The following is a 25,840-nucleotide window of genomic DNA, read 5'->3' as shown; positions in this document are numbered from 1 at the left end:
GGGAACTGCTGTGGAGCAGTTTTTCTGAGGGTCATATTTCTTTTTCAATTTTGTTTTTAGTGTAGTTACATGTACACTTGACATTTTTCATCATCATAGTAAATTTGTGGAAGGCAGAGTTTGTTTCTTACTTGTATATACAATGCTGAATTAAGCACAGTTTTGGCACTTAGGAAGCAATCTAGAAACTTTTAGTAAAATAATGTTTGTAAGTAGAAGCCAGTATTGCTTGCAGGGCTCACTACTAACTACAGCTTGATCATCTGGGGCAGGGGATGGCTTTACTTTGCCCGCCTACCCTGTCGTAGAGGTTATGGAATAGGCCAGCCTGGACAGCACTGCTGAGGATTAATTTCACAGGATTCTTGCCCTGACCAGAAAGACAAAGAAGAAACATAAGGACTAAGTGGTCCTTGAAAAAGATTGAATGAAATATTAAAAGTGGGAATGCAGAAAAAAATGAAGTACTGAAAGCCTAAGATTCTGGCTTAATATTTGCTCTAAGTTTGAAAATACGGTTTTTGTAAGTTTGTATAACTTTTTCATTTTAACCTGTAGTTCCTCTTATTGTAGCTTCATGTTTATCTGGATGCAAACAGGAAAAGGATATCCTCTGGTGGTTTATTTAGGGAAGGCCAAGTCATCAGAAAATCACCTCAGACTGTCTGTTTCACCAAATTATGTTTACACATAAACATAGAGACACATTCATACTGCGGGAAAGGAAAAACAAAAGAAGTTTAATATTTGTCTTACTAGCTCTTTCACCAATGTACTTTTTTGTTTTTACTTAATTCCTTTCTCATAGTCTTCTTGATGATCTGTTATATTCCAAGTGCCAGAATAAAGTAGTCAAAAGACCAGGGCTCTGATCTGTTGTGTACCCTACCTTAATGAATATAGTATATCTTTTGAACTACATTTTTTGTAGCAACTTTTTGATATCATGCAATCCTCTGAGGCTCTTAAATATTATTTTGGGGGTGCTTTTTTCCTCTCTGCTTCAGTGTGAGTAGTTTTTCTTGCCCTTCTTCAAGTGTACTCTTCTTATAGTTTACATTTTTTTTATTGAGATTTGCCATTTTCTCCCTAATTGTTTGTATATTCTTTTAAATTCTTGAACTTATTGATAATGAATGTCAAAAGTTCATGTCTTCTGATTCCATCAATTCTGTCATTCCTGGGTGTCTTTATACTAATTGATTTTTCTCCTAGTTATGGATCACATGTCCCTGCTTCTTCACCAGTCTGTTAAGTTTTGTATTGTATGCTGGACATTGTGGATAAATTTTGAAATTCTTATCTGGTTATTAGGGAGTTAAACTTTATGCCCAGGAACTGCAGAGAGGGAGGGATATTTATTAAGGAGGGATAGTTTTGATTACTGTATGACATTATAACATCAAATGATAAGTGATCAAGATTTCTTTCTGTAGGCTACAGAAAGTGAGGTAGGAGATGTAGATTTAACACGTCTTCCTGAAGGACCTGTTGATTCTGAAGATGAAGAAGAAGAAGATGAAGAGATTGATCGAACAGATCCACTGCAGGGGCGAGATCTTGTTCGAGAATGTCTTGAAAAAGAACCTGCAGACAAAACTGATGATGACATTGGTAAGAAATACATCTGTTCACTTTAAGAATTTTATAGTTTAATTTAGATACAGTTATCTATTGCTGCATAACAAATTGCCCCAACATTTAGTGATTTAAAACAACACACGTTTATTTTTTCATACTTTTTGTGTGTCAGGAATTCAGGAGTGGCTTAGCTAAGTGGTTCTAGCTCAGTATCATGAGACTGCAATCAGAATGTTGGCAGTCATCTGAGGCTTGGCTGGGCTAAGCTAGATCACCTGCATCCAAGGCTCACATGGCTTTTGGTCCAAGACCTCTGTTCCTTACCATGTGGGCCTCTCCAGAGACTGCTTAAATGTCCTCACAACATGGCAGCCAGCTTCCCCCAAACAATCCAAAGGAGAATAAGACAGATGCCTCAATGTCTTTTATGATCTGGCTTCAGGAGTGACATATCACTTCTTCCAACTTCCATTTGTCATGCACAACACCCCTCATACAATATGAGAGGGGACTGCACAAGGACATAAATATCAGGAGGCAGGGATCATTTAGGGCCATCTTTGAGGTTCGTTGCCTCAATTCAGGAGCTTGTTTGGAGGGCCTAGCAGGGAAGAACAGCTACTCATTATGCCCTTGACAACAGAATGGTCCTTCTGTATGGGTGAGGGTCCTCAACCAAGCACACAGCTTTGGAAGGGATGCTCATGGAGCTGTGAGGGAGAAGGGGACACCCACCTAGCCAGCCAGATCAACTGAATCCTGGCAGTCAGTAGGGTAACAGATGTCACAGCCAGATCACCCTCACGTCCTGGCTGCTTAGATTTGTTAAAAAAAACTTTGATTCCATTACAGTAATGTCCCCTTCATGTCCATAAGACAGTTAAAACATAGTGCATCAGTGTTTAATGCCTACAAATTAGCTTTTTAAATTTCTTTTGTTATCAAAAATATTTTTGCTTCTCTAGCTTGCAAAAAATGTTTCTGTATATAATTTTTGGTTAAAACTATAAATTTTCTTTTATGTAACTTTTTTACAGAAGTAGTTACAATACTTTGGGAGGTTGAATAATACCAAAGTTACTAATGTTATCTTTAAGGACAAAGAGTACTTAGTACCATTACATGTTGTTATGATTCAGGTAAGATTTTACCCTAGATTTCTCTTTTATAATAGTCATATTGCTGTCCTTCAAATTGGAAGTTGCTGCTGCTGCTACTACTACTAATTATAACCTATGTGAGTAGAGATCAGTACATTTGAGCCACTCTAATGACAGAATATAGTTAAGTGACCCACAGTTTAGATTCCTGTCGTGAACATTATCTGGACAGAAGCTGAACGTGCATTTTTAATGATAAAGAATTGTATACTATGCTATTTTCACAAAGCTTTGAGAAACTGAAATATAATTAACTCCCAATTATCTGTAGGTGGATAACACCTTATAGTTATTTCTATTTCAGCCCTTAGTTGACTGCTTATATATGTTTCTCCCTTATATTTATCTTTATACTTGTGTATCTATACCAGAGAATGGCTCAAGGCAGGCACTCATAAACATTTGTTGGTTAATTAAAGTGAGTGAGTTGCCTGTATTACTAGAATTTCACATTGGTTATCTGTAATTATTGGAATTTGTTAATAATATATTTTTTAAAAACTCTAGCCCAATAAGAACTATACAACTTTTTTACTAATCTATTAGATCAAAGGACATCATCCTTGTTAACCTCCATGGATTGGCATCTTAGCTAGAAAAATTAGATAAATGCTCCAGCCTCATCTGAATCTGCAGTTTCCTGGTTCTGCGTGTAGGTTGTGAGTTCTTATATCCTATAATATGCCTATTTTTTCTTGTGAGTTTGAATATATATATAAACCAAGTAACTGATTTTTTTTTTAAACCAACAGTCATCTTGCGTCTTAGTTTCTCTGCTTCAGCAGCATAAATTCATAAGTTGATTAGGAAATTGGGTATTGAATTCCAGGTTTTATTATATCTTTAAAGTGTAGTCCTTGATGGTGTCTATACTACAATTTCTGTTTTTTAATAGAACAGTTACTGGAATTTATGCACCAGCTCCCTGCTTTTGCAAATATGACCATGTCTGTAAGGAGAGAACTCTGCTCAGTGATGATTTTTGAAGTGGTAGAGCAGGCTGGAGCTATTATTCTTGAAGATGGACAAGAGGTAGGTTAGCAAATAAATGTTATACATTATTTAGTATGAGAGTTAATTTTTAGAATAATTTAATTTCCATAAATTTGTGTAAATCCTGACTTAAAATTTATACAATATTTTAAATGAATGCTGAGTTTGGGGTAGTCAAAATTTCTTAAGAGGTAAGTTTTTATTTTTGTTTTTGTTTTATGTACTTTGTCTTAATTTTGATTTCCATTAAGCAATGGACCTTCCACAGAATAAACATTTAATAGATAATATTCATTGAACCATGTTTGTTTTTCCTTCTTAAATTAAGTTGTAAGACTTTTTATAAATTCTTCATTCTATTTGTATAGTTATATCATTATTGTTTAAAATGCTTGTCAAGTATTTACTCAACTTTCCTTATCCCTTTTGTATATTATATATTATTAAAAAAGAATGAGAGATCTATGCCTCCTAGTGGACTGCCGACATTTGAGGCATTTATGTGGTAATTCTGTGTTCAGAAATGCTTGATGACAGCTTGTAGACAGGTGGAAGGAGAATGTAGAGGAATTAAAAGGTGATATTGCTGTTTGGAAGTACGTCACTTTTTTTTTTTTATTAGACTGATAAAATTAATGCTGAGATGTCAGGGAACATTGCCATATACTGCTAATAGCGTTTCTGGAAAGTCGTTTAGGTATTTTTAATATGGGCCTCAAAGTATTAACAGTTTCTAACTTCTTATTCCACTTAAGAGTGTTTTTTCCTCAGGTTATAAGATAAAACTCAAAGAGTTATGCCAAAAGATGTTCATTGCAGCATATTTACAATAGTAAAAATTGGAAATGACCAAAATACAGTCCAGTTATAAGTGGTGGTTAACTAAATTATTTTACAGCCACAGGATATAATATTATGTAGGTATTCCAGTTATTTTAAGGTTTGTTGGAAATTCTTTAAGGACTGAAATCTTATCCCTAGCTTTCTTTACATGTTTTCTCCCCATGTTCTAGAAAACATCTGGCACATAGGATATGCACCAAAAAAAAACCTCGATGAACACACGAATTTAGTATTAATTTTTTAAAAGGGAGGATAGTCTAAATATTTCAATTAAATATAAAAACATAAACATAGGAGAGAAATAAACTTTTAACAACTGTGTAAATAGTGAAAATTTGAGGAACTTTTCTTTTTCACAGATTTTTCTGATCTCTTAATTTTCCACAATTCTATCAGCAAAAATTTGTTTAACCTTCATGTCCATAAAATATGCCATTCATTTTATTGGGGGAGTAATTCCATCCAAAAATATTGTCTACAGCTATGACTTAAAAGTGTCTGTACAGTGTATAGCTTTTATTTTTTAAAATCACAGGTAGGGCATATATATGAATTATAAATATAAATATATAAATAACAATTTTGTATTAAAAGTTTTGAGGTTTGTGGTAGGCTAATAAGTATAGTCCCTGTGAAGGAATGTTTATGGCTCATGTCAATATGTGAATGCAAAGATAATTTGATGTTTTGATGTATATATGTGATATTTATCTTGAGCATTGCAATCTCACCCCCCAAGGAAATTCAGTGGTAATGTTTGTCATGACTTTGTTGCATTTTAAAGTTATTTCCTATAATTTATTTTCATAACATAATTAAAAACTTATTGTCTATATATTAAAAAATACTACAAAAATATTAGGTACTAAGTAAATACAGAGAGTATAGCGATGGAAAAACCAGACACAATATCTGCCCTCGAGTAATTTATGTATCCATGTATACCTCAATGAGTGTGTTTTATTTTTGAAATAACCAAAAACACACTTTTGAAAAAATATGTCTTACTGCCACTGATTGTCCTTCAGAACTGATAATTCAGATTTCTCTTAAATTATATGAAAACTGTTATAAGTTCAGGCTAATAAGAGGGATACTAAATGAGAATAAGTGGTCTTTCGTTGCTACACAGAAGGCCTTTAGAATATGTCTCCTTGGAGTATTAAATGCCTCTGTATAAATGAAGGCAGTGTTAACATTAGGAGAAATTTTGAATACTGTGTTTATTAGATATGCTTTAAAATTTGAGCTTTTAGTAGTCGTTCTGAATTAATCACTAGCTACCTTTTATTTTATTTTTATTTTATTTTTATTTTATTATTTATTTACTATTTATTTATTTTATTTTATTATTTTATTTTATTTTATTTTATTTTATTTTAGAGTGCTTGCTATGTGCCAGGCACTGTTCTAAGCGCTTAGTATGTATAAACTCATTTAATTAACACAAAAGTTCTATTATAGGTACTATTATGCCCATTTTAGCAATAGAGAAACTGAAGCCCAGAGAGGTTCAATAACATAGCCCAAAGTTAGTAGTCAGTGTCAGGGTCTGGTTTCAAATTTCAGGAGCTTATCATCCTAATCCATTGCATCATTTAGTCAATAACGAAAGTCCCTGAATTCATTTGATGACTAAAAGAAGAAAGAGTACAGTAAACGTTGGTGATTTGCATAGACCGACACAGGGTGTTACTGACAGGGTATTTAGTAATGTAATCTTTTTCTTTTTTAAATTGTACAAGTTCTATTTATTGATTATTTTTTCAAAGTTAACATATAACTTTTTCATAAGAGTCTTAAAACCTGTCTTTTTTTCTATAGCTTGACTCGTGGTATGTTATTTTAAATGGCACTGTAGAAATCAGTCATTCAGATGGAAAAGTTGAAAATCTCTTTATGGGAAATAGTTTTGGGATTACTCCCACTCTGGATAAGCAGTACATGCGTGGAGTTGTTAGGACTAAAGTAGACGATTGTCAGGTAAGCTTATTTCTTTGGTCATGTACTCTCGTCTGTTGATTTAAAATGCCTGAGCCTGTTTTCCCCTCCTTAAAATAAAATAGCTTCATTTGAAAATTATGAGTTTCAAAAGTTCACAATTAATAAAGGAAACTAGATTTTATATCTAACTCAAATGTTTGCAGTTGAACAAACCGTAAACTTGTAAAAGAGAACATACCAAATAAATGTTGGTTTGTTAACTTTCTATCTGATATTAGCCAGCTCATTCCTTTTTTTTACATAAAGGAAAGAAATAGGAACTTCTGAGTTGTTTCGAACTTACTCCCGCTTCATGTTTTCTTTGCAGAGTGTCAGTTTTGAGAGGAGTGGCTGTTCACTTCTCCTTTTAGAGCAGAATTGAAATTCAAAAACTTCTTTGGTCTCTTTCTGTGTGAATTATTTATTTCACCTTGATTTTTGTTAAGGATTAAAGGAATTGAATAAAGAGAACTGATGCCACTCGATTTCTTACCTTTCTGCTCTGCCTTGGTGCATAGTGATATATTTATGTATTATAGGTTTATTAATTGTCCCCATGTTGTTCTCGGACAGTTCGTCTGCATAGCCCAGCAGGATTACTGGAGAATTTTAAATCATGTGGAAAAAAATACCCATAAAGTTGAAGAAGAGGGAGAAATTGTTATGGTGCATGAGCACCGTGAACTAGATCGGAGCGGAACTAGGAAAGGACACATTGTAATCAAGGTGGGTGTTTTTACTTGTTATTCTAGTGACTGGTAGAATAAAGCTTTCATCTTAATTAAATGGTTTCGAACCACTTTTTGAGTAGTGCAAGATAATTTACTGACTTTGAAATCTAATTTAAATAAATGTATCAGTTCTTTTGCCTTTTTCTAAGTTGGTTTTTACACATTTTAATGATGAAGGATGACATTGCCATTTAATATCGGTATGGAGAGGATACTTTTTTAGAATCTACTGGTCAGAGTTTTCCTTTTTAAATTTATTTTATGATCCATTGATAACTGAAGTTAATTTCATCAAAAATAACAAGATGTAGAAACAAAACAGAAAGTGAAATAACCAACCATAAGGGAATAAGGAATCCTATGAAGATGCAGTGTTACTGGATCGCTGTGACACTGAAATAGGTATTAACTTCTCTGAACTTTAGTTGTTGTATTTGAAAGTGGGGATGGTACAGCAAGGCTTTATTAGGGCCAAATGAGGTAAATCAAAAGCATTAGCACATTGTAGAGTCTGAATATTGATGTCCATACTGTTTTCTCTAACTCCCTCTGTCCTCTACTCTTTGCCATCCCATCCCCTCACTCTTTTGTCTTTAAAGACCTCTAGATGTAAAATAGAGCAATTATAATTGTAAGAGAAAATAAACACATGACTATTTCTCTTTTCAAGTTAGTCTTGGTTGCAAAATAAGTAATGTTATTCATTACAAATGTAGCCACTTCTTTAATAATATGAGGGACTGATGTCAGATTGGTCTTTCCTCAGGAGTCAGGCATTCTTCAGTGCTGTCTTTTTTTTTCCTAAACTGATAAGCATAATCTTTGTATGTAGAAAAGATGAACATATAGGTGGACTGCCATATACTTTTTATGGGAGCTCGTGTTTTTTAATATTTTATTTTTAAATAGTTAAAAGCTTACAGAAAAGTTACAAGAACAGTATAGAGAGCTCCCTGCCTCAGATTCCCAAACTGTTAACATTTCTTTGCATTTTCTTTGTTATCAGCAGTCTTTTTCTGAACCAGTTGAGAGCAATCTGTAAATGTGATATTTATCACTCCTAAATATCCCATTGTGTATTTCCTAAAAACAACACTCTCCTACGTAAATACCATAGAACTTTTCAAGTTAGGAAATGAACATTGTAAAGTAAAACCATTCAGCTCATGTACCTATTTAAATTTTTGCTAACTGTCCCAATAATGGCTCTTTCCTTTTTGGTCCAGAATCTCATCCAGGAACACAGTAGGGTTTAGTTGTCATTTCACTTTACTCTGCTCTAGGAACAGTCTTTCCCTGTTCATATTCTCAGTAGTTGTAAAGAATACAGACCTTACATTCTGTAGTATGACCCTCAGCCTGAATCTTTTCAGTGCTTCCTTGTGACCAGACTCAAGTTATGCTTTCCCGGCAGGAATTCTATAAGCAATGATGTGCTCTTCTCATGTCTGGGAGCACAGAATGCCAACCTGTCCCACCACTGGTGAAGTTAACCGTAATCACCTTTCTGTCAAGTTTCTTCACTGTAAAGTCACTATTTTACTCTTTGTCATTCAGTATGTGGAGGAGAGATGTTCCGGGGTCCTGGCAGTATGTTCTGCAAACATCTTCCATTGACTGCTGCTGCCTAAAGTGGTGATTTTGTATTTCCATTATTTCTTCTACATTTATTGTCATTCTATAAGAGAGAGCAGTCTCGTCTCATCCATTAATTTAACTGTATTGGTATGGGCTTGTGTTGTATTCCCTTACTATCAGTGTTTTTTTGATGGTCAAATTGTCCCAGATATGGCTAGTAGGACCCTCTTAAGGCTGACTCCTGTATCCATTTGACATTCCCATCACTTGAGAGTTTCCTTACTGTCTGTCAAAACAGGATGTTCCAGTTTTGTCTTATACTTTTCCTGTTCCAGCTTTGGAATCAGCCATTTCTCCAGATATCCCTGGATTTTTGTAGTGGGGAATAACATTTTGAAAACCAAAATCTGGACACTCACTCTGTTCGTTGCTACTGAGGTATCATTGTTTTTAGAGCCTCTCCTCAGACAGAGCTAGGAAATACGTGTGTGTATTAAATATAAACACATATCTATAACTTTGTATATCCATCCATCTGTAACAATCATGAGTTCATACCAGTACTCCCAATTCCGGTGCTATACAACAGAGGTTTTTTTAGCCTTTCCTTTCTATATTTGTAAATACCTTCTCCAACAGTGGCTCTTTTTATGCTCTGTATAGTTATTTATTTGATCATCATAACCAGTCTCTGCCATGTCAGTATAACCATACTAGCCATCTCCTTTACCTGCCAGTTCTTCACAGCCTGTCTCCCAGCATCCCACCTTGTTGGATGCTAATGAGCACCCTAGGGACATGCCTCTGCATGACTGTGGGACTCATCTTTAAATATGTGACCTAGTCTCCACAGCTTTCCTGCCTTAGTGATTTAGCCAATCAGAACAATGGCCTCTCTTTACGTGTTGGTCAGTTCCACTCCTGGCTTAGCCATACATGATCTAACAACCAGGTATAAATGACCTCAGGCCCTTATTGACCTAAATGTTATGCCAAATTTGATTCTCTTAGAGTGTTTTGGAGGGTGGGAGAAGATTAGGGATGATGTATGGTTGCATTTTTCCTTAAATAGCTTATATAAAGAAGCTTACTTCTGACTTTCTTCTAGAGATATGATTTACATACATTGTTAGAAGTGGATACTTTAAAAAAAAAAAAGTTCTTAGATAAGAACACTGTTAGTATTAGCTTATGTTTACCATACAGTAATTTTGACCAATTAGATTGTTTAGAGGAATGCAACAATTTGAAATTTGAGGTTATGGGAAGCAGTTAGTTTTTGTATTTGGCTCAGCAGCTTGTTTATTACTAAATTTGTTCTGTACCCACTTTTGAAAAGGCTGCAAAAGAAGTTTTAACGTTGATTTAGAAGTTCAAAGATGAGTAGTAGATAAATGTTGTTTGTTCCTTTTTATGAATTTGGAGAAAGGCAAGCAGTTAAAACTCTGAATTAATGTAAAACTATCTATAGAACTTCCGGTCCCTCTCAAGATGATGAATTAGCATGGAGAAACTAGAAGAGGAAAATTCTATTTGTGGCAAGTTACAACAATAAAACATGCTATCTTAAACTGGTGTGTTGTTTCTATAGCCTGAGGCAGAAGAGATTTTGGAGTATGATTAAATTTGGAGGAAAGTTTTTAGAGTGTGGTGGTTTTTTAAGTTTAACTCTTATCTCAGTCACTATGATATCCCCCCATTGCAGTTTAATTGGCAGTAACAGTCCACACCAGGAGTAAATCAGTGACGGTCAAAAGCACTGCTATGAAGAAATGCCAATAAAAACAGCTACGCTGAGTAAATTTTTATTCCTCTGCCTTTCTCTCTCTAAACCTCTGGGTGCTGATGGATTACAACTTACAGAGACTACCTGCTCCCTGTGCTAAGGGTTTTAAAGGTGAAACTCTGATTTGAGGATTTGTCTAATGAAGTGGCTACAGAGGGAAGTAATTAATAGGAGGTTTTTTTGAGCTATTTGTTTATTTTCTAATCTTTTTTATTCTTGGCTTTTTAGGCAACACCTGAGCGTCTCATCATGCATTTAATAGAAGAGCATTCCATTGTGGACCCAACTTATATAGAAGATTTTCTGTTAACCTATAGGACATTTCTTGAAAGTCCTTTGGATGTTGGGATCAAACTATTGGAATGGTTTAAAATTGACAGCTTAAGAGATAAGGTTTGTTTTATAAAGGGCATGAAAGTGATAATAACCTTTAAATTTTATTCATAAAACCTTTTGCTGTTGACAAATTGAATGTTTATTTTGATAAGATTTAATTCACCTAAAAAATGAGTCAGGATTGATGTATCTCAGTGTAGTTGCTTTTATGACCAAATAGCGTGTTAAAAGTGTATATGAGCCTTAAAAGAAAAACCAAAATAAGGCTGTAAATTCAGAAAATATGATAGTCATATGAGAGTATTTTTTAACTTTATCAAAATATTTAGTTGTTCTGAAGGAGATGAATAGAACATTTAAAAGTTGATTAATAGTTTAGAAAGAATATGCACCTTTTTTCAAGGCTCATATTGTTTGTAAGCCCCAAAATAGAATACATTGATTTTTCTTATTTACAGACTTCATATTTGTTTGGAAATAATTTGTCTTTTGACTTTAAGTTATATCTGCTGTGACTTATTTAACTACCTTTGAGAATTTTTTGCATTAATGTTGTTTGCTATTTTAAATAGATTATCTTACCTTATTTTATGGGTATTTGTAAATATAATAGAAAGACTAGTAGCACCTTGCAAATGGGTAGGAAGTCAGTTATTATAAGGAAAATAAAAGTAGAGCCATAAGTGCTTGTTGTGTCTGAGTTATATTTTAAATGAAATAAGTTATATGCAGCCGGGCTGTGAAATTCTATTGTTTAGGAAACTCAAGTGTCCAAAACCACAGGCTTGCCTCCCTCCTCTCCCTGTATACATGGTTACTTTGGTGCTGAGGAAATAAAGGATGCTAAGAATGAACAAAGATTAAGAGACAGCTAGATAGCTGCATGCAATGGAATAAAGTTGGACCCTTACCTTACACCATATATAAAATTAGCTCAAATAGATCAGAGGCCTAAATATAACAGCTAAAACCATAAAACTCTTAGAAGAAAAGAATGTGTGAAAAATCATGACATTGGATTTGGCAATGGTTTCTTAGGTGTGATACCCTAAGTATAAACAACAAAGGGAAAACCATAGGTCAACTCCATCAAAATTAAAACATTTTCTACATCAAAGGACACTATCAACAAAGTCAGGACAACACATGGGAGAATATACTTGCAAATCATGTATCTGGTAAGGGTTTGGTATCTAGAATATAAAAACTCTTAATGACTCAACAACAAAAAAACAATTTAAAAATGGATAAAGGACTTAAATAGACATGTTTTTGAAGAGGATACATAAATGGCCAACAAATTCATGAAAAAAGATGTTCAACATCATTAGTCACAGGGAAATGCACATCCAGAATACAGTGAGATTCTGCTTCACATCCACTAGGATGGCTTTAAAAGAAAGAAAGGAACTAGCAAGTGTTGCCAAGGATATGGATATAGAGAAAATGGAATTCACATACATTGCTGTTAGTAATGTAAATGGTATAGCTGCTGTGGAAAATAGTTTGGTTGTTCTTCAAAAAGTTAAGCATAGATTTATCGTATAACCCAGTAATTCTGTTCCTAAGTATATATCCAAAAGAACTGAAAAAAGGTATGCAAACAAAAATACATACCGATGTACGTAGCAACACTATTGACAATAGCCAAAAGGTGGAAACAATTCAGGTATTCATCAGTTGACGAATGGATAAACAAAATGTGGTATAGCCATATAATGAAATATGCAGCCATAAAAAGGAATGAAATATTGATACATGCTGCAACATTTATGAATCTTGAAAACATTATGCTAAGAAGCCAGACACAGAAGGTCACATATTATATAAAATACCCAAAGTAGGCAAATACACAGAGACAAAAAAGCAAATTGATGGCTGCTAGAGGCGGAGGAGAGGGCAGAATGGGAGGTAACTGCTTGATCAAAATAAGATGTGAAAATGTTCTGGAATTAGGTAGGGGTGACTTGCAAACTACTGTAAATGTGCTAAATGCCACTGAATTATACATTTAAAGTGGTTTAAATGGTGGATTTTATGTGTATTCTACAGTTTTAAAAATATGTGACTTAAATTACATTGGTAGCTAGGCACATTATTCATTAACTTCCATTGTTTTTTAATTTTCTCTTAATCAATGACACAAAGTAAACAAATCAATTCATAACTGAAAATTCACAGTATCCATAAATGAAGGAAGTTTCAGATTTGTTTTTTAAAATAATTTTGTTTAAATATATTCTTAGCTATATTAATACTTTTGATCTGTTTGCCTGCCCTTAGAAGCTTACTTTTTAAGATACTGTCTGAAATAACACATCCCATGTACTTACTTAGATTTTAGCATACAGGCTTGTGTTTTCTTACTGAGGGTACAGAGCCTTAGCTCTCTCTGTTGCTTGTGTACCCAAGGAAATAAAAGCTCAAACTAAACCACATCTCTATTAGAATGAACCTTTTGTGTGCAGGAAAGGGGGCAGGGGGTTAGCCTTAAAAGGCAGTTTCCCCTCAGTTTTGGATGTGCTTTGGGAATCTACTTTTGTGAAAGAATGCCTCTCATAACAGTATGCTGCTCTATGTTTCCACAGGTAACTCGGATTGTATTATTATGGGTAAATAATCATTTTAATGATTTTGAAGGTGATCCTGCTATGACTCGATTTCTGGAAGAATTTGAAAAAAATCTGGAAGATACGGTAAAGCTCAAAAGAATTTATTTTCTTTAGAATTTAGGGATTTTCCCCTACCCAACCCCACCCCAAGAGCAGCAATTCAGAAAAGCTTTCATTTTCTCCTGTCTTGAATGTCTGTCTGAGAACTTCCAAATCTATATTTTATTCCTTTTCTCATTCTCTGCCACTCCAAACCAAACATAAATCATGCCACTTTCTGACTCCTACTAATGACAGTGTTATCTCCCAGTCACCCATGTTTATAAACTCTGGTGCCCATGTGGGCCCCTCTCTTCCTTGAATTCACTGGCCTAGATGTCCAGTCAATTGCTAAAGTCACCTAGGTCACATTTCTTGTGGTCTCTCTCTCAGCTGTTTCTTTCTCTCTAGTTTTGGGCCTCATTTCCTGATACCTAATCTGTTATAATAGCCTGCTAATTTTAGTTCTAGTTTCTCTTCTGGTCCGTTCTGTGTGGCCAAAAGATTGTTTTTAAATCATAAATGAAATGAATATTACTCTTTGTCAATAAACCAAAGTATTTTCTACCAAAGTAATTCGTCATGCATATATTCAGGTCCTTCATCTACATTTTCAGCCATTTTTCTATGCATCCTTGATTATAACCAACCAGATTATTTTTTATTCTTTGCTAGTTCTCTCAAGCTGGAATTCTCTTTTTCCAGTCTTGCTCTTTGGTACTCTATGCAACCTTAAAGCCTCTCTTGTATATCAGATCTACTTTAGATTTTGTAATTCTCCTTCCTGCATGTGATTTCATTTGTTCTAAATAAACAACACCAAAAGTAATCCCCTCAAAGTCCTCTCTTAACTTTCACAGCAGCTGTTTATAATTCTGTTTTATTCTCCCTGTTTGATATAAAGCTTTGAACTGTAACTGGATTGTCTGCTCCAAGCAGCTTGAAATTTTAGGACGTAAATAATCAGCTCAGGAGTCAAATTGCCTAAATTAACATTCAGACTCCACCACTAGAAGTTGCCCAACCTTTTGTGCCTCACTCAGTTGTCTTATTTCATATGTGGTAGTCCCTCGTTTATTGGAATTGCTATGAGAATTATAATGAGCTAATGAATGTAACAATCTGAGAACAAAACCTGACATATAGCAAATGCTCAAGAATTATTATTACTCTTAGAGTATAAGTGGATTGAGTTGCATAAAGAAAGGTCAGATGGCAGATTTTTGTCCCTTTTCCTGCCTCTTGGTTCCTGTGGCCTTTTCAGCAGCACATGTGCTTTATGCAAAATGGGGAGAATGAATGGAACTGGGGAACTTGATTACGAGGCCATAGAAGCTCACCACCATCACTTGGGTCTTCCAGGGCTGACTGTAGATATTTAAGGTGCTAATGAACAAGTGGAAGCTGCCTTATAGTTGTGAATTTATTTTTTACTAATAGTCGGTCATCAGGTATTTATTGAATTTTTTTTTTATATTCCAAGGTATTAAATAGGGTCAGAACAGCTGTAAGACTTGGTTCCTACCCTGGAAAAACTTTAGCATCTTATTTTGGACTGGAAATTTATACATATTGCACTATTTGAGAATAGTTGAATATTAAACTGGTCTTAGAACCTGGAAGTTAGAATATTACTAAGTTTAAGGAAGATCTAAATTAATGTAGGAGTAATAGGAGTAACATTCCTCATTCCTGGACTCTGTCTTTGAATATTAGACAGTATTTGGGAAAATGGTTCCAATCCTTTAAAGTTGTAGATAAAGATTTTAAAAGATTCTGGTTTTATATAACAGCCAGGAGATATGCAAGAGAGTAGTAGAGTATATATTACGAAGGTTCAGGAATGAGAAGTAATTTTTTTTGTCATCCCTCTCTAAATGAGACATGACTTTGAAATCTTTCTAACCTGTGATTATCTGGAAGTTTCTAAAAGTCATATTAAGAGATACTCTTGAGAGTGCTCTGGGATGGAAGTTTTCCCTTCAGTTTTATTTATCCTGGCTTATATGTTCTTTACTCTGTATTTCAAATTTACCTCTAATTCTAAAAGTTTTAGCTGATTTTTTTAAAAGCCTATAAGAGTAGACACATTCTTTTGTATACATCTTACCCTTTTCTACTTTCTAGAAAATGAATGGTCATCTCCGGTTATTGAATATTGCATGCGCTGCAAAGGCCAAGTGGAGACAGGTGGTGCTGCAGAAGGCTTCCCGGGAATCACCTCTGCATTTCAGCCTTAATGGGGGAAGTGAGAAGGGATTTGGTATTTTTGTCGAAGGAGTAGAACCTGCTAGCAAAGCTGCTGATGCAGGACTGAAACGTGGTGATCAGGTAAGTAAATAACCAGCCACTTAAATGAAAGCCTTCTTATAAGTAACATGTCTGCTACTTTTTTTCTTATCTGATATTTCTTCAAGTAAGCATGATCAATTTAAGGAAATACTGTTTGAGCTTCTTGGTTAGACGTGGTATTTTAAAAGTTTATTTTAAAAATATATATGTTGTATAGCTATTACTTTTAATGTAAAGTTTGGCCAGAAACAGCATGGTCTAGGCACTATCAGCATGACCTTTTTTGAATGGTCCTACCCATTCTCCAAAGATTAAGAAGCTATATATTGGGAAACTTCAGAATATTCCAGAAAGATGAATATGTGAATTAGCTTTGAAGGAGCAAGCACTTCCACTCATAGTACTCTAAAATGTAGGTGGCCTAAGATTACCATAAATAATAATTTGAGCTTAAATAATGTTCATATGATAACAGAACTATATCCATAAGCAGAGTGAGCCAGGTAAGGAACTAGGAAAAAGGAGATACTGGAAGGAAGTTGGTAGGGGTTTATTCTCTCCTTATAGACATTAGGTAACTATAAAGCAGTGTATTTCAGAATGTGATTACTGACAACCTTATTACTAAAAAATGCAATTCTTAGGTTTACATCAGTTCTATTAAACACATTAATCGTGTTCTCCAGAGAGGAAGTCAGGGAATCTATATTTCTAACAAAGCTCTCTAGATGATTCTCACACATGCCAAAGAGTGGTTTCCTAAATCTAGCTGAATCTCTTGGGAAGCTTGCTTTTTCCCATTCAGAAATTTTTGTTTGTTCTTTCATTCATTTAGAATGTAGTTTTATTTTACTTATAATTGAACCATACTGCTTTTTAAAAAATATTAAGGCATTCAGTTAGAAGTTCTAAACTTCAGAACAGTGTTTCTCAACCAGGGGTGATTTTGCCCCTACCCCCCCCCCCCCCACCCCGCCCCAGAAAACATTTGGCAATCTCTGGAGATATTTATAATTGTCATGACTTAGCACTTTAATTAACATGACTTGTGCATCTAGTGGATAGAGGCCAAGGATGCTGCTAAATAGCCTTCAATACCTTACAACAGAATAGCCCCACAGCATAGCGTTATCCAGCCCAATATCAATGTAATGCAAGTAAGAAACTAATACAAAGTTGTAATGATGATCCCCTTCTTACTTTAAGGGAACTTTTTAAAAATAGAGCTTTCTGGATCTTACCCCATATAAGACTCTCTAGTAGCTAGGATCCCGGAGTCAGTATATTTATTGTTCCAGCATTTTATTGTCAACACATTTAAGAATCTCCTTTTTCACCAAAAAAAAAAAACAAATAGTGAAATCTAATGATTTCATTCCTAAGAGAGGAAAGAAATTTATCATGTTTTTACTTCTTCTTTCAGTCCTCCCAAGTGTCATTGAAATTATCTGAGATTTTCGATCTATTTCATTAAAATTTGTATATCACACAGGCAGTTATTTCTGTGAATTGATCTGAGATGATTAAAAGTTTTTCTTCATTTATAAACCATCCTGAGTTTTTTGGGTTTTTTTTTAATTTCTTAATATGATCCTAGAGGGAGTGAACTTAAAAACATGTTTATAGTAAAGATTTGGAGAAATACAAAATATAGAGAATAAAAATCAAATAGTAATCCCACTTCTCACAGAGATAACCTTTGTTCACATATGGGTGCATTTTATTCAAGTTTTACTTTTTTACTGTTAAGGTTGCAAAAGTAACTGATACTGTTTATGTCTTAATTTGTATTTTTCAAACATTTTTCTGAAGATAATGGAAGTAAATGGACAAAACTTTGAGAATATTACATTTGTGAAGGCACTTGAAATTTTGAGGAATAACACTCATCTTGCACTTACTGTAAAGACCAACATTTTTGGTGAGTTATGTTGTGAAAACTGAGCTTTTTTTTTTGGTAATAGAAAAGAGAAAAGTCATTACACTGAAAAGGAGGATAGTAAAATATAAACATGTTTCTATCTTTGGTGTTGAGATATGTGTTATGTATTCTAAAATTTTAATTACTTGCATTTAGTTATTTTGATATTTTTAAAAGTATTTTTTAAAATATGTGTACAACTACATTCAGTCAGTCATTTATGAAATGTCTTCTGAATATTATGTACTGTTTTTTTGTTGGGAGATACTTAGTGAGACTTAGAATGACCTGAATGAAACTTAAGTCAGAATTGGACTTTTTTCCCCTTCCTACTAATGTGCAAATCAGTCTGCTTCTGATGTTTTAGCTAGCTTTCTGAAATAATAAAATGAATTCCAGATTAGCTGTTTCATGGAAATAAATTGAGTAAAACATCGATTTAAGCAGTGAATTACAGATTTTTTAATAACATTATACTCTACCTTTACGTTAAAAGATTGATTATTGTGCCTGAGTGTGTTTTGATCGTGTTTATATTGAATGACGCAAGGACTAAGCCTATACTTTTAACTTCATCTACTATTGTTTATTTTTTAAACATTTAGGAGACACTTACTGTAATTTGATTTTATTAAATACCATAAGATTTCCTCTGAAACTCAGAGAAGGGCAACACAATAACAGTTAAAAACTATCAAAGAAAATTTGAGTCCCTATGAAGTAGAGGGGAGAGAAATTCCACTAGGTCATTTAGGTTACAATTTGAGAAGAGTTGACTTTAAAAGCTATGTCTGTGGAAAAGGAAGTGTGTTCTATTTTTTTCTACTTTGCCTCCTCCTTATACTGCACTTAGTCATAATGAAAAATGAAACGTTTGGTATTTTTTCCCATTTCATTTGAGTTCCTTTTACTGAATTATATCATGTTAAATCGTAAATAACTGTCTATGGGCAATTTCCTAATAAGTAAGCCCTTCTAGTTTTTTAATTTCCTGAAGTTTGGACTTGTATCTGGAAACATCAACTTTTGGATTAAAGTAAAAGGGTTCTGATTTTGAAAAATGTGAAAGCACAGTTTGCTCTGTCACCTAGAGCACATTATTTAGTCTCTCCAAGCTTCAGTGTCTCCATCTCTATTTCATAGGGTTCTTTTAAAGATCAAATACTTTTAACTTTTTTTTACCTGGCACATACTAATTTTTAACTGGTATCAAATATTACGTAAAAAATACACAAATAGTATAACATGGACCTTGGGAGACAGAAAGAGTATATCTGAACTCTTTGGTAGTGATGCAACACTACCAACATGGAAAAAAGTGACACCACTTTGGTTTTTGCTGTATTCCAGTGTTCACACCCGTACTCATATCAAAAATTTTCTTTCCTCTAGTACCATCCCTCTACCTGATCCACACCTCATGTTTAGACTCAGCGAATGCTCCCAGAGGAGAAAACAGCTGGCAATTCCAGTTTACCCTCTTCCTTTATTCCTTTTGGCTTTCACAACATTCTAACATCTTTTACAATCCCACCACTCAGATAATTTATTATTAGCATTTTAATTTTTGGATAAAAGTAATACATGCATATGTTTTGAAAATTAAAGTATTAAAGAAAAATAAATGGTAGAACCATACTGTGTGCAATATTCTGTACCTTTCAACATCAGCTCATACAGATTTACTTCTTATATAATTGTTACTGCGTAGAATTCCATTGCATTATCATCATCATCTATTGTGCTGATGTCATACCAGTGGATGCTCTAGGTTATTAACAGTTTTCGCTATTTACAATAACGTAATAAAAATTCTTTGTACTGATCTTTTATATTTATATAGACACTTATAAGATGAATTTCTCAAAGTGGTATTACTTTTGACAATTACTAGAGAGTTTTACTTTCCAAAAATTTACCGCTGTTTCCATGCTACATTCATCAATCAATGTATAAGAATATCTCTGCAGTGGGCATAATCAACTTTATAGTTATTGCTATCGATTCTTTAATAATGAGGGAGGTTGAACACCTTTTTGTGTGTTAATATTTCTTTTTTATAAACAGTCTTTCTATTTGTCCTTTTTATATTGAGTTACTCATCTTTTGATTTGTTTGAATGTCCTATAAAGAACAGTATCTTTTTGTTTTAAGGGTTATAAATGTTTTCCCTAAGTTATTTGTCCTTTGACTTTCCTTAATTGCGTTTTATGTTTGTGTTTGTAAAAAGTGAGAAATTTTTAACTAAATGTGGTAAACTTTTCTTTTATTGATTCTTGGGCACTTTCATTTCTGATTGATATATCTGATATTGCTGTTGAATGATATTGTAATTACATTTGCTCACCATTTGTTCATTTTTGTCCTTAACTGATTTTTTAAAATTCAACCCAATCATTTCTTTATCTCTAAATCACAAACTCCACAGATTTTTACTTATAATTATATATGGAAATCCATTGAAGATATAAACTACTTGTGCACTGTTAAGTCACTGTACATACACACCACAGCCAGGGATATCTGCTGTCCATTCAAAGATCTGTTGCTTTTAACAGAAAATTTAAACACCTACCATAGCATTATCAGGCTGCTTCTCTACCTGGGTCTCCAGTCATCTTCATTTTCTTGAACATTCTTTTTACCACAGAGACTTTGAACTTGAGATTCTTCTACCTAGAATCATTCCCCCTTGCTCTCCCTTTGCCTAGGTAAAATCTACTCGCCTTACTGATCTCTTTTTACACCGTGACTTAATTAGGGGAACATTTCCTCTTGCCTGCTATCTGAATTAGCTCCTCTTGTAATGGTCTCTCTACCATTTGTCTTAGACTGACTGACTGTTACACAGCAGGAAGAATCTGCAGACATTTAGTATAGTGCCTGACGTGTGTTAATACGTCAGTGAGTTTTTTGATTGGATGGATTTGATTTTTAGCTCAAAAAAGCATTTTTACCTTTACCACATAGCTTAAAGTAAAACTTAAAAATAGTAATTGAAAGGAATTTATTGTATTTTAATCAAGCAGAGTATTTTTGAAAGGCGACTCCTAAATATTTTCATTATTTTGAAGGCAGAAAATGTGCTTTTCATAAGCTTGCAATATGCTTTGGTAATACGACATCATTCTGGTTGAAATTTTCAGAATGGTCCAGTTTTGTTACTGAAAACCAAATCATTTATGTTGTGATGTATTGATTCTTAAGACGTTGTCCATTTGAATCTTGTTCCTTTGATGATGTAGGAAATTATTGACTTATCTCCCAAAATAACTGAAAAGATAGCAATTCTATGTGGTTGGGGTTTCAGTGGATACATTTATACAATTTACAGCTTTTCTACTATAAAGATACAGATTAATACTTCTCAAAGCTACGCTTACTGATAAGCCGAGGTTCAAGAATATACTGCCACCATTTTTCTTTCACTCAGACCCCCCACAGGCTCCATAAGTTTTTAGGAAAGTTACCTTCTGCTTTAACATTTATCTTTCTAGTATTTTTTTCCCTCTAGCAGATCATTCATCTTATTTAAGAACACATATTAAAAACAACAACCAAAAAGTTTTTCATGATATTAATGAAAGATAGGTGATATACATTTTTTTTTAACTGGAAATGAGTCACTGATAGCTTCTAGATATATAGCCTTACACAGACATATCTTTCTTTCACCTGATCCCGGGGAGGTATAGACCCTCTCACAAGGTGAAAAATCAGATCCAGGCAAAGAGATTGCTAGACAGGCAAGTCCTCCAGTGCACTTGCACCTTCCTTGAGGATGAAGTAACTCACCAGACCGGGTTGATAGAAAGTTATCTAAGAATGATTCATTGTTTACATCAGATCACTGTAGTGAATGTTTATTAGCTGCTTTACTAAGTAATGTCTCATAAATGTGACCTTGAGGAAATTGTCATTTATTACGAAATTTAGTATTATTTATTTCTGTTAAAAACAGGTTAAGCAAAGCTCTTTCCATTTTTTTAATGGCTAAATTTTGCAAAGCTGAGCCTGACTCTAATACTTATATCTCATCTTAAATGTTATATATTATCATAAGGAATAACAAATAATGGGATCTAAAAATGTTTCAGTAAAGTCTGAGTTAACAATTACATTATTTGTTACCTAAAAAGGAACCCCTGGACTTTTCAAACATGCTGACAGCCTGTCCACTTCCTTTCCATTTTCCCCAGTATTTTTTTTTTAATCACTCTTAGACAACATTAGAAATACAGTTATGTATAAAAATTGAAGGGAAAAGTAGATATAGCTGATTAATAAAAGAGGGTATAAATTTCTTAATGGTTAATTAATAGGCTGTAAAAGGCCAAGTGATAGTGACTGTGTTTATCCTTAAAATTTATTGTTGATATAAAAACTTTCTACTGTGAAAAAACAAGTTTATTTATTTCCACAGTGTTCAAAGAGTTACTCAGTAGGACCGAACAAGAGAAATCTGGTGTTCCTCACATTCCCAAAATTGCTGAAAAAAAGAGTAATCGCCATTCAATCCAGGATGTACCAGGAGACATTGAACAGACATCACAGGAGAAAGGAAATAAGAAAGTGAAAGCCAATACTGTTTCAGGTGGAAGAAACAAAATCAGGAAAATTTTGGATAAAACACGATTTAGTATCTTGCCTCCAAAACTATTTAGGTACGTAATACCAGTCTCAGTCATGTGGGCATTTTCCTGTTGACTAAAATTTTTATTTAGGGGAAGAGAAGTTTGGGTCAGTGTTGTTTTTTATACCACTCACGTGTCATAAAATCCACAAGCAGTCCATAAATAAGAAAAAATAAATTGCGAATGTCTTTCCATTTTTTCCATTGAAGTTACCACTGCTAATTACGTATTCTTTCATTTGCCTTTTTGAATTTTAGAAAAGACTGCCCATTTTATTTTATAAATTTTTTTTCATATATTTTTGGTATAATTCAGTTCCTCAAGCTACAAGTTTGGACACCTTAAATCTTGGGGATAATTCACTGATCCTAGCTTTGTTTTTCTTTTTTTTCTTTTTTTTTTTTTTTGTTATTTTAAATCATCTTTATCTTATTGCACTATTTATTCCCTCTTAAATTCTAAAGCTGACCTTTTTAATCTATTTTCATTTCCAAAATAAGATGTCACCAAAACTGAGTAAAATTTAAGATGTTAAATGTAAATTAAGGTCTGTAAAATCAACCCATGGAAATATCATGACTGGAAATGCCTCTAGTATGTTATATCTGTGTATATTTTGTATTATCTATTTACGTAGGTGATCACAAAAAAAGTTATAATCCAGTACTTAGCACATAGTAGGCATGCACAATCAGTGAAAGAAAGAGAGAAAGAAAGCGTATTCAAACAAAACATCTTCAAAGGAAATGCAGATTTGGCTTCTGATAGTTCCTGGCACTATGCCAGGTCATAAATATAGACCTAAAAAGAGGTAGTCTCTACTTCTAAGGAACTTTATTCTCCACACATTTATTATGAGGCACAATGTCCACAGATAGAAATGTGGGGAAATAAGTAAAGCAAGTTTTTTGTCCTTCAGGAGCTGATTATCTAAAAGGAATATCTTTCTCAGCGTGTTAGTAGTTTGGTGTTGAAGGTGTAGCAGCAGCAGCAGGGAGACTTGTTAGGAGACTACTTGGAAATAGATAAATGTCACCTCTCAGTTTTTACATGAAGATCTCAAAAGATTTCCTAATCAGAAAACATTCTTTTTGAGATCTTATTTCCAGTCACTGAAACAAATTTGCTCTTCATTTAAGTTGGTGCTCACAGAGGTTTGAAAATTCCTGGGCTTTGGTCTTAATGTCACTCATTTCTAGAAAGTTTATTACTAATTCCTTTCTAAGTGACTGCTCTCACTGAGTGGTTTATAAAAACCACTTTTATTTTAAAATTAAAAAAATTCTTACAATATTGAGTGTATTTTAACAGCACAGCAAACACTGTAAGAAAAGGCTTGCTCTCTTACAAATGAGCATCGAGTAAGAATATAAGAGGGGCCAGCCCACACAGAAGAGATTGGGGACAGTTTTAGAGGACAAGAAGTCTTCATGAAGGCACTGAGGAAAGGAAAAAGAATGGAGGACCAGAAAGCAGAAGAGAGCGCACAAGGAGCGTTCTCGGGGTAATGCTCTGAGGTCCGCTTCTGGAAACCCTGGTGGGTTTGGTCTGGAATATACGTATTTCCTTTAACTGGTTCTCATTTTGAACAATGGCACAGTTGTGACGTGTTATCATCAAAAGCTAGAGAACACTGGTCGTAACTGATGTTAGCTTGTTAGTTCACATTCCAACCAGCTGTGTTCAGGGCTCAGGCAGCTGAATCCATATGTCTTCTCCGTGGTACCTCCTTCCAGGGGTGGGGATGGGTTGCTCCCCTTGGGTTCCTTGCAGAACATTTGGGCCCATCCAAAACATCCGCGCTTGGAGAACGTCCCTGAGTTCAAATAGCCCATAATGTTTACTTATACTTTTGGTTTATAGGATCAGTACATAAAAATTAGTATTGTGTTTTATTGGTCCAATAACTCTTGTAGCTGTATTGCCAATAATAACCCTTCTTGCTTCAGTAGCCTACATGAATCGGAGTTCAGATCTTGCAGAAGGTTGGATAAATACCAACCTTCTAAATACCAAGGACCATTTGGCATGGACCAAATACACTCATGGTTGTTTTGACAGGACCAGATTTCAAGACCTTTCAGTGTGGACCAAATGTCTCCATGGATTTTTGAGTAGGACCAAATGTCTGCTAGTCCTTGGGATTCTGTCTTGGTTGCAGCAGAAGGCATGGAAATTGAAGTGTTTAAGAGTAATTATTTGAATATTTCAAGCATTATTTCTTTATATTAGTACCAAAAAAAAAAAAATTAGTAGAAGTAGTTTTACTTAAACTCAGAAGGGATTTTTTTTTTTCCTGTTAATCAACAAACATTTATTGAGTCTCTTGCTTGCCCTTCAGGAGTTAATATTAAACTGGCTATCACTTCTAAACATGTTTTGATTAAGTAAAATGTTAATAATTTCAGCTGTATAAATACCCCCCAAAATATTTTAGTAACAATAGTAAAGTTTTTCTACTTGAGTCTGTTTTGCAGTGAGAACTGATTTGTCATTTGGCCACTTTGCGTTTTTGAGAATGTGTGTCATTTTTCTTGGCACTTAATTCTTACAAATGAATTCAGACAACCTCTTTTGCTATGCACAAAAAAATCACTAAAACTTCAATAGAAAAATCGGCAGAGAACATGAATTACATGTTCTGCGTCAGTAATAATCAAAGATATACAGTTTAAAACAGGAAACTTTCATTAAAGATTGACAGATTAGGGCCAGAATTAATAAGCTTAGACTGTTGTGGGAATATAAAATGATGTGATCTTCTGTATTCCTAATGTTCCTAGGAGTATTATTTGTAATAAAACTAAATTGGAAATGCTCTAAATGTTCAACTACAGGAATTGGTTAAATAAGTTGTGCTATTTAAACTGCAAAAATGATGAGAAGAGAAACATTGATTGTAGTTTTAGCTAAGATATGGTTTTGTAGGTAGTTTTTCTTATTCTTCCTTGCTTGTTTTCGGTACTTTTTAAGTTTTCTACTTTGAATATTTTTTAATTAAAAAAAATTTTGATGAGTTTAATTCCACAGTTTCTGAACATCTGTGTGCCAGGGCTCTTTGGAAGGGACGCTTGGTCTCTGCCTTCTGCAGCATTCAGTTCTCCAAGAGGAAGGGATGAGTTGTCATAGAAATTCTGTAAGAAAGAATATCTACATCTGTGAGAGGAGCAAAGAAAATGAGTGTAAGGAAGGAACAAATAGTTAAGAACACATCATTCTCAAAATCTTTAACTGTGACATAACTTTTAAATGAAGGAATGCTCTTGAAAATTAGAAATGAGAAAAAACGTCTGTAAGTCAGGTCATAGCAATGTGGCTTTTACTGACCTGAGTCAATAACGTCTGTAAGTC

General features: G+C 34.0%; 1 protein-coding gene across 7 annotated transcripts in view; it reads left to right on the top strand.

Moving 5' to 3' along the window:
• Window positions 1-25,840, top strand: part of RAPGEF6 (Rap guanine nucleotide exchange factor 6) — a 151,799-nt gene that overhangs the window by 78,688 nt on the left and 47,271 nt on the right. For all 7 annotated transcript variants that reach the window (XM_011362262.2, XM_011362260.2, XM_011362261.2 and 4 more), the window contains 9 exons: window positions 1,437-1,614; window positions 3,637-3,773; window positions 6,402-6,560; window positions 7,134-7,286; window positions 10,884-11,048; window positions 13,580-13,687; window positions 15,770-15,973; window positions 17,747-17,855; window positions 22,279-22,519. In XM_011362262.2, the coding sequence (XP_011360564.1) occupies window positions 1,437-1,614; window positions 3,637-3,773; window positions 6,402-6,560; window positions 7,134-7,286; window positions 10,884-11,048; window positions 13,580-13,687; window positions 15,770-15,973; window positions 17,747-17,855; window positions 22,279-22,519 (1,454 nt within the window). The remainder of the gene's footprint in view (window positions 1-1,436; window positions 1,615-3,636; window positions 3,774-6,401; window positions 6,561-7,133; window positions 7,287-10,883; window positions 11,049-13,579; window positions 13,688-15,769; window positions 15,974-17,746; window positions 17,856-22,278; window positions 22,520-25,840) is intronic.

This window comes from Pteropus vampyrus, unplaced genomic scaffold (assembly GCF_000151845.1).
Source record: "Pteropus vampyrus isolate Shadow unplaced genomic scaffold, Pvam_2.0 Scaffold74, whole genome shotgun sequence".
Classification (NCBI taxonomy): Eukaryota; Metazoa; Chordata; class Mammalia; order Chiroptera; family Pteropodidae; genus Pteropus; species Pteropus vampyrus.
Note: the sequence above shows the minus strand (reverse complement) of the source record. Positions and strands in the feature narration are given on the sequence as shown.